Here is a 16,019-nt window from a genome sequence, read left to right as displayed (position 1 = left end):
TGAAAGCTCAAATGATGGTTAGCATTTTTCAGCAGTAAAGTACTTTTTAAAAATGTTTATTTAAATTCTAGTTAGTTAACATATAGTGTAATAGTAGCTTCAGGAGAGCAGTAAGATATTTTTTTAAAGATTTTATTTATTTATTAGAGAGAGAGAGTGAGTGCACAAGAGAGAGCACAAGTGGGGAAGGGGCAGAGAGAGAAGCAGATTCCTTGCTGAGCAGGGAGTCCGATGTGGGGCTCAATCCCAGGACCCTGGGTTCACCTGAGTTGAAGGCTGATGCCCAACCGACTGAGCCACCCAGGTGCCCCAGTAAAGTATTTTTTAATTATGGTATGTACTTTCTTTTTTAGACATAATGTTACTGCACATTTAACAGAGTTTGTATAGCATAAACACAATTTTATATGCAGTGGAAAACTGAAAATTCATTTGACTTGCTTTATTGCAATATTCACTTTGTATTGTGGTGGTCTGGAACACCTGCAATATCTCTGAGGTATGTCTGTACTTTGGCATCAAATTGGAGAATGGATTGGAAGGATGCTAATGGGGGGTGGTGGTGAATCTATTATAATTATCTGGGAAGTTGATAATAAAGATCTGAACTAAATCAATAGCGGTGGGGATGGAGAACAAGGGATAGATTCCAGAGGATGTAGGATAAGTTTAGTATTGGTCATGTTAAATTTACTAGCAGCAGGTATACATTTGGTGTATGAGTCTGGAGCTCAGGCAAGGTCTGGGAAGTGATATAGAACTAGAAATCGCGTAATATTTGAAACATAAGGTTATGTGAAGTAAAAGTGTAAGATCTGAAAAGGGCCAAAGATGAAAACTCTAAAGAAAGTTTACATTCAAGGAACTGAAAAAGGAAAGCAAGCCTACAAAGCCAATAAAGGAGACAAATACCACATTATCTATCTGTCTCTCTCCTATACTATAGTGAGGTCCGTGGGGCAAGAGTTTCATTTTATTCACCTTTTATGTCCAGGACCCAACATAGTACCTGACATTTAGTAGATGTTTAGTAAATATTTGTTGAACAAACTGAGTATGTTTCTATATATGGTATTGTTTTTTAAATACCTAACTAAAGAGCTTGGGAGGGTTAATTATAATACCCTTCTGCATTAAAAATTGAGTTTGATCAAACTCAAAGGTTGAAATGCAAACCTCTCTATTATTTCTCATCATCATGGGTGGAAACACTTGACAAGGAAATTAACCATCCATGAAGAGCTTGCTTACTTATGAGTGACAACTGATTTAGTGAACAAATGAAGGGGAAGCAAGCACATGAAGGGAAAAGAGAATCCATTTGCCAGCATTCTTTTTTTCTTTTTTAAAGATTTTATTTATTTACTTGACAAAAAGACACAGCGAGAGAGTGAACATAAGCAGGGGGAGTGGGAGAGGGAGAAGCAGGCTTCCTGCAGAGCAGGGAGCCCAATGTGGGGCTCGAACCCAGGACCCTGGGATCATGACCTGAGCCAAAGTCAGACGCTTAACGACTGAGCCACCCAGGCACCTCAGCATTTATTTTTTCTTAAAAGAAAAATAAAAATGGCCATTTTCAATTCTGTTTTTTTCCTTAGAAGAACCAGAATTTCTATTTAAATGTGACTTTGGCATAAACAGTGAGATTATCCAAGGGACTGATATTAAGGGAAACTATCCTGAAATTATCAAAAGCCAGGGATGTTAACTTATTTTTATAATAAGTATTACTTAAACTTTTTTCCAACTTAAGTTTATATTCATATTTTCTGAAAATGTCTTGGTGTTGATATAAAAATATCTGAATATTTTGCTTTTAATAATATAAAGAAACCTATTTCATTATAATTGCTTTCTGAAATCACATAGTTAATTGCTGACTAAGTCCCCACTCTAGTCAATTTTTAAAGCTTTATTTCCTTTAATGAGGATAAAACAAAAATGAAAGAAAAGGTTTCAGCCTAATGATATACACATACCTAGAAGAATATAAGTCAAAGACATATAACTATATAAAAACAACTTTTGCCTAAGTAGGGTTGGGGACCAAAGAGCCAGAACTGGGCATTTAATATTTCACTGGTTTTTGACTTAAAAAAAAAAGTTTTATTTATTTACCTAATCTCTACACCCCACATGGGGCTCAAACTCAAAATCCCAATAAGAGTCACATGCTCCCCCGACTGAGCCAGCCAGGTGCCCCATAGGCCTTTTAACATAACTTATTATGTTTTCTACCATTATTTTTAGTATTTTAATACTGAAAGAAGAGCACTATCATGTAGTAAAAAGAAGAATGTAAGTCTTAGCTTTAGTCCTATTCCTTTTCTGCTGCTCTGAGTCTGAGATTCCTTGCAGAAAAATTATGGTGTTGGTATAGATGCTCTCTAATGTTCATTGAAGTTTGAATATTTTATGATCCATGAATGAAGTCTTTTATTTGTAAAATCAATTCTTTTGTGTTTATCTGTATAACAAAAACAATTGAGAAACTATATTTTATTCAAATTGCACTTAAACTTCTATGCTGAATTTTTAGAAAAGAAAATGGTTGATTAAAAACTGAAAACACTGGAGAACACTACCTATCCATTGTCTTTCTACAGGCTGGTCTCCATGTGCTTTTAACCTAAGAGCTTATATACTTCTCACTGAAAACAGGAAGATGGATGAAGCAGAAATCCCAGAGGTCAGACTGGTTGCTCAGTGATCAATGGATAAATTAATATGGTTTTGACATTTTACATTTAAAAAGATGTTTTCCACAAAGGAAAACATGGTTACAAGACACATTTGTTATCTCTCATAAAAAGGACAACAGGACATCAGGCAGACATAGAGTTAACTATTTTCCTCACTCGGTGCTGATAACCCTTTCTTTCTTTTTTCTGTAAGACTTATTTTATTTAAGTCTTCTTTTTTTTAAAGATTTTATTTATTTATTCAACAGAGAGAGTGAGAGAGTACAAGCAGGGAGGAGTAGTAGAGGGAGAGAGAGAAGCAGGCCTCCTGCTGAGTAGGGAGCCCAACGTGGGGCTCGATCCCAAGACCCCGAGATCATGACCTGAGCCGAAGGCAGACACTCAACCATCTGAGCCACCCAGGCACCCCCTTTTTTTAAAAAAAGATTTATTTAGGGTGCCTGGGTGGCTCAGTTGGTTAAGCGACTTCCTTCAGCTCAGGTCATGATCCCAGGGTCCTGGGATCGAGTCCCGCATCAGGCTCCCTGCTCTGCAGGGAGCCTGCTTCTCCCTCTCCCACTCCCTCTGCTTGTGTTCCCTCTCTCGCTGTGTCTCTCTCTGTCAAATAAATAAATAAAATCTTTAAAAAAAAAAGATTTATTTATTTATTTGAGAAAGAGAGAGAGAGAGTGGGGGTAGGGGCAGAGGGAGAGAGAATCCTCAAGCAGACTCCCCACTGATCACAGAGCCTGATGTGGGGCTTGATTCCAGGACCCTGAGATCATGGCCTGAGCAGAAATCAAGAGCTGAACACTTAACTGACTGAGTCACCCAGGTGCCCCTTTTTTATTTATTTGAGAGAGAGAGCACGCATGAGCAGGAGGGGGAGAGGGAGAGAGAATCTCAAGCAGACTCCCTGATGAGCATGGAGCCTGAGGCAGGGCTTGATCTCATGACCCTGAGATCATGACCTGAGCTGAAACCAAAGGTTGAACACCCAACCAACTGTGCCACCCAGGCGCCCCTGATAATCCTTTCTTTAGTTTAGAGTATTGGTATTTTGACGGACAGGGTAAACACAGGTGATTATTTTCCTTCCCTTTTTTTTTTTATGAAAAGGAGGCTTTATACGTGCTTTATTCTATATACCATTAAGATTGATCTTAGAGTTGAGTAGAAATAAGAAGCAAAAAAGCAAAAAGAATGATGATAGTGATTGTGATAATGATTAATAACCTTTCTCCTTCAGGAAAACCATGTATTTATATTATATGAATCTTACTGGGAAAAAAATGAAAAGAAAAGACAATGGGCAAATACCTCGGTAGTTGATGATTTCTGTCCCAAGCACCGGAGTCATCTCCAGGACTGTGATGAAAGCTTTGTCCATAGACGTTAGAGGAAAAGGAGACATGCGGTGTCTTCTAGCCACCTTGGTGATATCAACAGCACTGTGACCTAAACAGGAAGATAATTAACTAAGACTATGATGCTGAAACAGTGATTACAAAGTGGTAATGTCTTATAATTATCATCAATTCTCATTTTCATATGTCTGTAAATGAACATTACAAGGTAAGAAATTTTCTCCTGCTTCCAAAATATAGCTTGCTTTGGTGGAATATTAAACCAAGTCAGCACTGTTACATTATGTGTCAAAACCTGGTGAAATTTAATGTTATTGGATAATCCTTTTGAGTGCTTACTATGCATTATGGCATTATTCTAATTAATCTTTACAACAACCTTATGGGGAGGCATTATTATTATCCTTATTTATAGATGAGGAAAGAGAGGTTTATATATCTTGGCCTAAATCACAGAGCTAGTAACAGCACAGACAGGACTCAAACCGGTGTAGTGTGGCTTCAGAGTTAATGTCCTTAACCACATACTAAACATCGAACACTTAATGAGCTAGTTAGTAAAATGAAATACTCAAACTTGAATTTATTTAGGAGTTCATAGGAAATTTTCTATTTTAAGAAAAGTCACAGGAAAAGATTATTTAGCTACTCACTCCTTATTCACTCTCCTTCATGGCATTAATATTACCCATACACTAAAACTCCTAATTTATATCTCCAATCCTAACCTCTACCTTCAACTCTAGATTTAAATGTCATCTAAACAGCTGGTAGATAAGAATGTGTATCTCCAAACTTATAAATCATCCAACATGCACTTGGATGCATAACAGGTAATTGAAACTTAACATGTTCAAAATCAAACTCTTGATCCCCCCACCCTTCTATCTTGCCCTTATGATGTTTTAGTCTCTTACAATTTCCATCTCAGAAAATAGCAACTTGATTCTTCCAGTTATTAATCCAAAATCTTGGAAACGTCCTTGATTCTTTTTCTGTCAGAACCATATCTAAACTACCTTTGAAATAGCTCTAGAATCTGACCATTACTTACTATCTCCACAATTACTACAATAGTTGGATCCATCATTTATTTCCTGGGAAACTGAATAGCCTCCTAACTGATCTCCCTACTACTGTCCTTGTTCCACTATAATTTATTCTCCACACAGTAGTTATGGTGATCCTTTTAAATTTTAAATTGGATTGTGCTAATCTTTGCTCATAACTCTCCAATGACTTTCCATCTCACTCAGAATAAAATATTTGCTATGGCCTACGAAGTCCAACATATTACGGCTTCCACTACCCTCATCTCCTATCATTTCCCCTCTTGATCACTGTGCTCTAACCATACTGGTTCCTTGCTTGTCTTGAGCATGCAAAATACATCTCTCCTCAGGGTCTTTGTACTTGGTATTTTGTCCACTTTGACATCCTTCCCCAATATAATGGTTCCATCCATCCCTCGTTTCTTTCAGGTCATTGCTAAAATATCATCTTATCAGAGAGGCCTTTGTTAAACATCCTATGTAGAATATTACCCACCATCATTTTCTATTCTTTTTATCCTTTCTTCATGGATATATAAATAAATGCACACACATATATATGGATATTCATATCCATATGCCTATAATTTATATAATATATACATTTATAGTTATTTGTTTATAGCCTTCCTCTTCATAGAATGTAAGCTCCATTGTCTTTTTTGTTCAATGTTATCTCCAGTATCTAGAACAGTATTTGGCACATATTAGGCAATAAAAATAAATATTTGTTAAATTAATGAATCATTTACTGACAAAAGGGGACTTCTTAGTAAGATCACTATATTTTCATGCATAAATAACTTGGCCTTTTCTTTGGAACCTTAAAGGTCTATAGCCCAGATGGTAAACAGAAAAGGAGTAACTGCAAACACAGTTGGTTGGCTATCCTGTCTGCTATCCACAACTCCATTCTTCCCTAGCCACTGTGCAGCGGAGTGTGGTCATATGATAGAGTTCTGGCCAGTAAGATGCTGGAAGAAGTCCCTGGGGGCAGGGTTCCTATGGTGAATAAGAAGATAAAGAGATAAAGCCTTAAGAGGAGAAAGCTTTTGCCCTTCTTTCTTCTTGGAACATGGGTAGATACTGGGAGGTGCCGTAGCCATTTTTTAACCATGAGAGTGGAAACCCACACAGTAAGTATGGAAATATGAGAAGAAAAAAGAGCCTCTCCTGACAATATTGAGTTGCTGTACAAGCCCTGGACTGCCTGTCAACAGGCTTTTGATATGAAAGACAAATAAACTCCTATTTCTTTAATCCACTTTATCATGATTGTATATACTCCTCAGTAGTCTCTAAGTTCCTAGTCATTGCAATTTATTAAGTTTAATACCCCAACCCAACCCCAGAAGCTGCTTCAGACATATTCACTGAATAAACTCAAAGGTACCACCTCAAAGAGTTTCCATTCTAAGATGAATGATATTGTCATAAGTACTGAAAGAAAGACATATAAAGATGCTTATACTTATGATATTTCTCTCCAATGGGCAATCATAAAATTACAAAATTTTCAAAGCTTGAAGGGCCTTACAGATTTAGTGCTAAACATGAATAACATTTCTACTCAAAATTTAAGTGAATGCTTATAAAGGATTATGTATGATATGATTTATCATTTACTTACAATTTGAAACATAAATTTATTTCTCACTTTCACTGAAGTCCCAACCTTGTCATTAAATATCATGAAAACATATTGTCACAACCAGTGTAACTGGAGAAAATGATAGAGATAGGTTCTTCTGTTTTTTATTCAGGTTTATAGGTCTCAGAGATATTTTCTAAAATATGTTTTACTTTATGGTGCAAATTGTGTAAAACCTTATAAAAGCTGTCCTTTTAAAATGTTTAGTTTCTGAGGAGAAAATTGTACTTTTTAACTGAACAGTTTATTTGTTGAATTGCTTTGTAATAGAATTTTTCTTATTAGAAAGCTAGTTTGATTATCAGTGATACACACATCTATTCAACAAATATTTATTGAATGCATTTTATGAGCCAGTTATGGTTAGGGACTTGGGATACAGAGTGAGATACACTCTGCCATGAAGAACATTATAGCTCAGTGGAAAGGAAAGATGGTAAATAAAAAAATAAGAGCAGGTAGGTAGTAAACCACCTGATGATGGTTCTCTAACTATAGAGACTGGTGGTTCTCTGTCTCTAATTGGAAATTACAATGTGGATATCTACCAGCCTGGAAAAATCTTTCCCCAAAATCTTTAAAATAATTTTGCACCTTATTTATATATATATATTTTAGGGCACCTACCACCTCTGTCTTATGTTATAGACATTTAAATATTTGTCTTACCTGTGTTAGTCAACTGTAAACTCCTTTGAAGGTAAACCCTATATTTTACTATATTTTTGGCTTCCATTTTTTAAAGAAACATGATTTCAACTATTTTCAGATGTTGACAGTAGTGATTTACAAGAAGCTTCAGAGTGAAAGCTTCAGAAAATTTAAGAATAGTTATCTCTGACTCCTTTTATTTTACAGGTTATAATCCCAAAGCACTTTTATTTTTCCTGGCCATTACAGAACTCAATCAGATAGGAAAAAGGATCAAGAATTGTTTTTTCCACACCCTAATCCTCTTCTTGCTTCTAAGCCCAGCATAGAAAATCTAATGGAAGAGAAAAAAAGTATGTACTTTTATGTCTTGAAGGCGAGATGGATTACAGCCTAGCAGCCAAATTTCCCTGAATGGTCCATAAAAATCCAGTTTGGCAGAAGTAGAAAGGAAGGAAAGAAAAAAAAATTTTTTTAAAGTAAGAAGGTTATAAGAAAAGGCAGTTTGGTTTTTGGATAAAAAAATATCCAAAAATTGAGAGAAAATTCGGATAGTTTTTCCTATAAAGCAAAGATGATTTCATGGCCATAAATACATTCTTATAGCTACCTTACAAAGAAATACCAATGGTCACAAAGAGAATCTGTGAGGGCATTAGCTCCATTCAACTCATGTACACTACAAAACTAACATGAAAATATGTGTCCTATATAGGAGATTATACTGTTCAAGGGAATATTTATTTTAACTTATAATAGTAAAATTAGCTGGTGATCTATGGCTATCACTGATAATTTGTAGGCAGGGTAGCTACTTCAACAAAAATAAACTACAAAGTGCTGTAGGATATGGGATCTTTATATGCAAGTGGGGCAAGGATGGGGAAAGGATGTCTAGACTTAGACACCCCCTCCACTAGTAGATGTCTGAACTGAGCAAAGAATAACAGGTTTGAATTATTATAACATCTAAATTGATAGCATTCTTCTGCAATCAGTTTAATTTTCTCAAGTAGACTTACAGGATTAAAGCAATTCCAAATTAGCCACAGACTGGTGACCTGGAAGTTTCTCTTAGAAATCTAGGTTTCTATAAGTAAAACTTAACTTGTCACTTTTATATTTTCTGGTGCATAAGTCCAGATATGGGATTTACTATATTTGAGCTTGGAATCTTTGCAGGTAAAGTACTCAAAATGTTATTGAGATTTCCTATCTTCCATGCAGCAGTTATAACTACTAAAAAGACTATATAAGAAGTCAGTGCAAAAACAGTATGGATTCAATCAGGATTGCCATCATGAAGGATATGTTTAAATACTAATGGCAATGTCTGTGATGTACAAGGCCTTCAAAAGGGCACAGAAAGTACAAATGGATTCCTTTCTACTGAGTAGAGTAATTAATAAGGATCTTTGTCATATAGCAGTAACCTTTTTCTTATGGCATGGCCATCGTGAAATGAGCTATTTATACCAATGAAATTACTTTCCCCAATTCAAATGCATCCTTTTCAATCTGACAATTCTTAACATACAATGTTTCATCTTGGCTTGAAAATCCAATCTAAATTAGAAGTAAATGAAGAAAAGATGCTTTCAAATGATAGAACAGAATATAATAGGAACAAGATATTCTAAATGTTTACGCTACCCAGATCAATCTGTACCTTCAATGCCATCCCGATCAAAATTCCAATGACCTTTTTCAAAGTGCTGGACAAACAATCCTAAAATTTGTATGGAATCAGAAAAGACCCCTAATTGCCAAGGAAATGTTGAAAAAGAAAAACAAAGCTGGGGGCATCACGTTGCCTGATTTCAAACTATATTACAAAGCAATGATCACCAAGACAGCATGGTCCTGGCACAAAAACAGACATATAGGCCAATGGAAAAGCCCAAATATGGACCCTCAACTCTATGGTCAAATAATCTTCGACAAAGCAGGAAAAAATATGCAATGGAAAAAAGACAGTCTCTTTGATAAATGGTGCTGTGAAAATTGGACAGCCACATGCAGAAGAATGAAACTCGATCATTCTCTAACACCGTTCACAAAGATAAACTCAAAATGGATGAAAGACCTCAATGTGAGACAGGAATCCATCAAAATCCTAGAGGAGAACATAGGCAATAACCTCTTTGACATCGCCCACAGCAACTTCTTTCAAGATACATCTGCAGATGATCAGCAGTAATTTTTCATGACTGTCTTTATGGGGCTGGACTTCACTACAAGTGTTTTAAGAACTGAGGGCTCTTGAGGAAGGCCTCAAACCATGATCTTTAGGTTCTTGCCCTTATTAGCAGCACTAGTGCTGTATATAGATTAAATATTGTGGGTACTGGTTATAGCTACTATGGCAAAAGACCAGCTTTCAACATAATCTTCCCCTTTCAGATACAATCTTTCCCTTTCCCCTTTCACAAACTTTCTTTCATCAGATCTTTCTCTTTGCTTACACTATTGGTAATTACCCTCTGCTTTGCCGTCATTCTGCTTCAGGAATACAAACAAATATATTATCTGATCTGAAACCCCTTGGTTCATTCTTGTCCTGCTATTGATTTCTGGTTTTGTGCCCTTTTTGGGTCTCTGAACTTCAGCTTGCTTTGTTAGGCTGCTAGGACCCCCTTTTTAAACCTAAATAGCTAAAAAGCTGAGAATTCTCTTATTCCCCAAAGAGGTTGTCAGGATATAATTTCAGAGGCATTAATATAAATGTATGTATGTATATATGTGTATGTGTATATATATATGTACACACATATATATAAACTTAAATATATTTTTGTTAGCTTCTATTTGGAATGTTTTCATCAGTGCCACTAGCATTAAAATGCAAAATTAGAATTGTTTTCTTCAGTAGGTCCTGTTCTAAACATTCTTTAAGACAATGGTAGAGAAAAAGTAATTTTTCTTTAGAAATCATAAGCCATTATATCTCTATAAGGGGAATCTAACAAGTATCTTTTAAAGCCCTTTCTAAGCATTAACTCACTAGTCTCTATAATGCCCTGGGGAAAAGAACCAAGAGAAGTTCAAAGTCATTTTTGTAGTTAGAGGAGTTTTACCAGCTCATAAAAGTCGCATTTCCCTTAGTTAATCTTCTCTAGATGGTGTCATTTTTCATATTATTAGGTATAAGCACATAAAGCTTCAACTCCAGAATGCCTATCCTAGTTATTATTTTATTTTATTTTATTTTTTTAAAGATTTTATTTATTTATTTGAGACAGAGAGAATGAGCGACAGAGAGCATGAGAGGGAGGAGGGTCAGAGGGAGAAGCAGACTCCCCGCCGAGCAGGGAGCCCGATGCGGGACTCGATCCCAGGACTCCGGGATCATGACCTGAGCCGAAGGCAGTCGCTTAACCAACTGAGCCACCCAGGCACCCTAGTTATTAGTTTCAATGACAGACTAATAAAAAAGTAAATTTTGACTAATATCTTTTGTAAGATGTAAACATTGTTAAACATGATCATTAGGCACGTGGTAGATGTCAATTTGTATAGTTGAGAAAGAAAATCTTAGAATAGGTGATCATACAGGCAACTACAAAGACTGAGTCAGTGTCCTTGGTGAAAACAGAAATCTAGTTTTAAGATATTTTGCACATAAGCAGAAACTATAGAGTTTATTCTATATTATTGGGCACTTGGTATGACTCTCATCTTTCAATAGGCCTAAAAAGTGGCCTTTCGATAGGCCTAAAAATTCACAACTAATTCTGCTGATATGAGGGCTATCGTTTTTTAAAAAAGTATAATTCACAGTATGACTATAACTGTAGGATTAAAATACAATCTAATGTGTATACTGGAAGAAAATAATTATATGTGTTAGTAGCAGTAATCTTTAAGTAGTAGGATAGGACTGATTTTTTTTCCTTTCTACTTTTCTGTATTATTCAGATTCTTGACAATAATCCTGTATCACTTAAAAATATTTAATAAATGTTTTAAAATTTGAAATAATTATTTTCTTTGCCAACCCTAGCCAGTATCTTCCAAAGTCATGGTCCAAATTCTGGGGTTCTAAGGAAATTTCTCAATAGCATCTGGTTTAATTGTGTTTTTAACCATCAAAAAAGCTTCTTACATGTACACCTGAAACTGTATGTTAAATACTGGAATTAAAATAAAAACTTAAAAAAAAAACTTCCTATTGCCCTAGGGATACAGTTCAGACGACCTAGAGTAATGTGTTAGGCTTTTCATGATCTGTCCTTTCTCTTTGACTTCATCCCTCTTTGCTCTTACATATACCCTTATTCCAGCTATAGCAAACTTAATAATTTCTAGTACACAGCATGATTTTTTTTCTCACACATCTGTCTTAACTGCTCTTCTGTTTCTAGTCCAGCTAGCAAACACCTGCTTATTTTTTAATACTATAAAGATAAAGTATGAGTCATATCAATATAAGATCTTATAATTCATGTTGCCTAAGTTAGAAACTGGTGGTCATTCTTGACTTCCTTACCTTCCATGTCTAGTTCCCAATCCTGTCAATAGTGATTCCTTAATATTTGAAAAAATCCTGTATTATTTTTCTATTTCTATTGCTCCAGCTTTAATTCAAGCTCTCATCAGATTCCTGCTTCTGATCTCACCCGGAATCAATCCATTCTTCACATAGTAGTAAATGTTCTTTCAAAATTTCAAATTTAATCGTGTCATTCCATATTCAAATTCCTTTATTAACCTTTACAATAGAATCCAAACCCATTAGCATGGCAACTAAGAGGTTCATCTGCAAAAACTATATGGCCAATTGGAGGTCATAGTTTGGTAACTTCTCCAGCCTCTTATTTCCCTTATTACCTTCCTCCTCAAACTGCGCCCCCTCCTCCATCTGTTTGTCACAATGCTTGGTGCATAGTAAGCTCTTCATAAATGTTAGATATTTGCATTAACGGTGCCTGGGTGGCTCAGTCAGTTAAGCATCCTACTCTTGATTTCGGCTCAGGTCATGATCTCAGAATTGTGAGATCTCAGAATTGTTGTTGGGCTCCATGCTGGGTGTGGAACCTGCTTAAGATTTCCCCTCTCCCTCTCCTTCTTCCTCTCCCCCTCCCTCCCTAAAGAAATGTTAGATAATTGCATTAATATTATTTTTAATAGAGTTATCATCTGAGATAGATTTAAATTCATGTGGAAAGAACAGTTTGAATAAAGCAGCTGCTTTTGCTTTCCCACATTCGTCTCCACTTTTTTTCTACCCTGCTCTGTGCCCCCAAAGGGCTAGCATTTATGGATAGAACCAGTAGAAACCTTATACCTGTGACTTCTGCTTGAGTTCAACCAATGGAAACCATTGGCAGAAGAATGGAGAGCAGAAGAGTACAGACAAGATATTTATTCCTTTGGCCTCCTGTCTGCTGGTTGGCAGTGGTTATGTTCCTTTAATAAAAACAATTAGCTCTGTAAGGCAGGCCTTTATAACAGACTTATTTTAGACATTTATTCCCTTCCTTGGCTCTTTGAGGTTTAAGAGTAGCAACAATTTCCCGCTTTTGTTATTCCCAAAAGTTCTTCAACTTATCTTGCTTTTCCTTAACCCTGGCTACTCTGTTGTAACTAGTTCCTTTATTAAATTCTCCATTATCCTGTTTGAGTGATACAGCAGCCAATGTGAGACTGTACACAATATGATTAGGGAAGAATGTAGAGATTGATATTGGTAGAGCACTGGGTTCCTAATGGGGATCAGAGGAAGTTGAGGCTAGAAAAGTAACTAAAAGCAGACCATAAAAGCCCTTGAATGCTAGGCTTTGGAGACTGAACTTTATCATGTAAGCCAATTGGACACCATTTACATAATTTTATTATGTAATCCAACATTTTGAAGTTTTTAACGTAAGAGTGACACCTATAAAGATTTCTTATAGACAACAAGTTTTACCATAGAAAGGTTGAAAAATTAGCTCAACATCACATGTCTAAATAAATAGAAGACCAGGTGACCAGAATTTGCCTGGTGTGCTTTCTCCTATATTATGCTAGGGGGACTTTCTTTCCTTCAACTTCACTTACTAGAAATAAATTGAATACTCTATGTAAGGCACTTTATTAAACACTAGGGAGTAATGCTGAAGTAAATAAGATAAGATTCCTATTTCTCAGTCTCATGGAACACAGAAATCAGACAGTGTTATAAGGAAAAAATAAAATGAACCTATAAATGCTTATGTTTTAACGTTAAAACAAAAAACTGTATGATAATGCAGAAAAGGGAATAACTAATTCTGATGGCACAAATGGTAAAGTTCCACAGAGGAGGTGACAATTGAGCTTTAAACAATAAGAAAAAGGGGGGAACATTTGAAACAGAATGAACAAAATAATAGAGATTTGGAAGTACTTTTAGAGAATAAGGAATCACCTAATGGGGCTGGAGGTGGAAAGGATGAAATATAAGGGATAAGGGTGGTCATCTCAGTTAAGGATAGGATTTGAAGAGGCTTAATACTGTAGAAAATGGAGAACTATTCAAGATTTTTTATAAAGAAGTGATACATATTTAAAAATGCAATACTTGACTGATGGTAGCTTGCAAGGAAGAGAGACTGTAGTCAGGCTGAACAGTTAGTATGCTACTACAATCTTAAAAGTTAGAGACAAGGAAGGCCTGAACTAATAGGAACTGGAAAAAGAATATTTAGAAGAGCCATAATAAATGGTTCTATGACTGTGCTTTGGGGAGGACGAGTAAATGTTTTTTTTTTTTTTATTAAAGATTTTATTTATTTATTTGACAGAGAGAGGCACAGCGAGAGAGGGAACACAAGCAGGGGGAGTGGGAGAGGGAGAAGCAGGCTTCCCGCCAAGCAGAGAGCCCGATGCGGGGCTCGATCCCAGGGCCCTGGGATCATGACCTGAGCCGAAGGCAGACGCTTAATGACTGAGCAACCCAGGCGCCCCAGGACGGGTAAATGTTATGATGAGATTTCAAGTTTGGTTATGAGGGTAAGTGGGAATGACATTAACTAAGATACCAATAAAGGGACAATTTGGAGGGAAGGGTACTTAATTTGGTTTTGATCAGGGAAATGTGAGATCCCAGCAGAATATCAAGGGGGTGATTCCAGTATGTAACAACAAGAGGAGTTTGGAGTTTGGGAGAGAAGGGTTTTTCACCTTGTGTGATTGAAACTCTATACATATGGAATAGTAACACCCCATTTCCTCCTCCTTCCAGCCCCTGGCAACCACCATTCTGTTTTCTGATTCTATGAGTTTGATTATTTTAGATACCTCAGGTAAGTTTTTGCCTTTTGTGACAGTCTTATTTCATTTAGCATAATGTCTCAAGGTTCATTCATGTTCTAGCATATGAACAGGATTTCCTTCTTTTTAAAGGCTGAGCTGAGTAATAGTCCATTATATATATGTATTCATTCATATGTTGATGGACATTTAGGCTGCAGAAGCTATTGTGAATAATGCTGCAATGGACATGGGATATGCAAATATCTCTTTGAGATCTTGTTCTCAGTTCTTTTGGGTATATACTCAGAAGTGGGACTGCTGGATCATATTGCAGTTTTACTGTTAATTTTTTGAGGAACTTCCTTACAGTTTTCTATAGTAGCTGCACCATTTTACAATCCCACCAACAGTGCACAAGGGTTCCAATTTCCCAATTTCTCCACATCCTTACCAACACTTGTTACTTCTGCTTTTTTTTTTTCCCTTGTAGTGGCAGTTTTGATTTGCATTTCCCTTATGATTAATGATATTGAGCATCCTTTCATATGCTCAGTGGCATTTGTATATCTTTGGAAAAATATATATTCAAGTCCTTTGCCCACTTTTTAATTGCTTTTTGTTGTTGTTGAATTGTAGGAATTCCTTCTGTATCCCAGAGATTAATTCATTATCTGATACATGGTATGCAAATATTTTGTCCCATTCTATAGGTTGCTTTTTCATTCTGTTGATTGTGTACTTTGCTATGCATAAGTTTTAAAATTTAATGTAGTCCCATTTGTCTATATTTGCTTTAGTTGCTGTTTTTGTGTCATATCATTGTCCATTCCAATGTCATGAAGCTTTCCCCTTACGTTTTCTTCTAGTTTTATAGCTTTAGATCTTATGTTTAGGTCTTTAATCCATTTTGAGTTAATTTTTGGTATATGGTATAAGATTAACGGTCCACCTTTAATTTTTTTGCATGTGGATATCCAGTTTTCCCAACACCACTTGTTGAGGAGACTGTCCTTTCTCCATTGTGTAGCTTTGTTGGCACCTTTGCCAAAAATCGTTTGACCATATATGTGACAGTGTATATCTGGGCTTTCTATTCTGTTCCATTAGTCTATATGTTTGTTTCTATGCCAGAATCACACTGTTTTGATTAATATATCTTTGTAGTATGTTTGAAATCAGAAAATGTGAGGCCTGCAGCTTTGTTTTTTCTCAAGACTATTTTACCTATTTAAAGTTCTTTGATTTTTTTCCACTGAATTTTAAAATGGTCTTTCTATTTCTGAAAAAAAAGTCTTTGGGATTTTGATAGGGATTGCACCGAATCTTTAGACTGCTTTGGGTTATATGAATATTAACAATATTAAGTCTTCCATGTCATGAACAAGGGGATATTTTTCCA

General features: G+C 35.9%; 1 protein-coding gene across 14 annotated transcripts in view; it reads right to left on the bottom strand.

Annotated features, from left to right (window-relative positions):
• The window catches only part of GPHN (gephyrin), a 624,049-nt gene that overhangs the window by 128,394 nt on the left and 479,636 nt on the right, over positions 1-16,019 (bottom strand). For all 14 annotated transcript variants that reach the window (XM_064571194.1, XM_064571187.1, XM_064571189.1 and 11 more), the window contains one exon: positions 4,002-4,139. In XM_064571194.1, coding sequence (XP_064427264.1) covers positions 4,002-4,139 — 138 coding nt within the window. The remainder of the gene's footprint in view (positions 1-4,001; positions 4,140-16,019) is intronic.

This window comes from Mirounga angustirostris, unplaced genomic scaffold, assembly GCF_029215605.1.
Source record: "Mirounga angustirostris isolate CCGP_5_RB_7025 unplaced genomic scaffold, mMirAng1.0.hap1 SCAF_9, whole genome shotgun sequence".
Classification (NCBI taxonomy): Eukaryota; Metazoa; Chordata; class Mammalia; order Carnivora; family Phocidae; genus Mirounga; species Mirounga angustirostris.
Note: the sequence above shows the minus strand (reverse complement) of the source record. Positions and strands in the feature narration are given on the sequence as shown.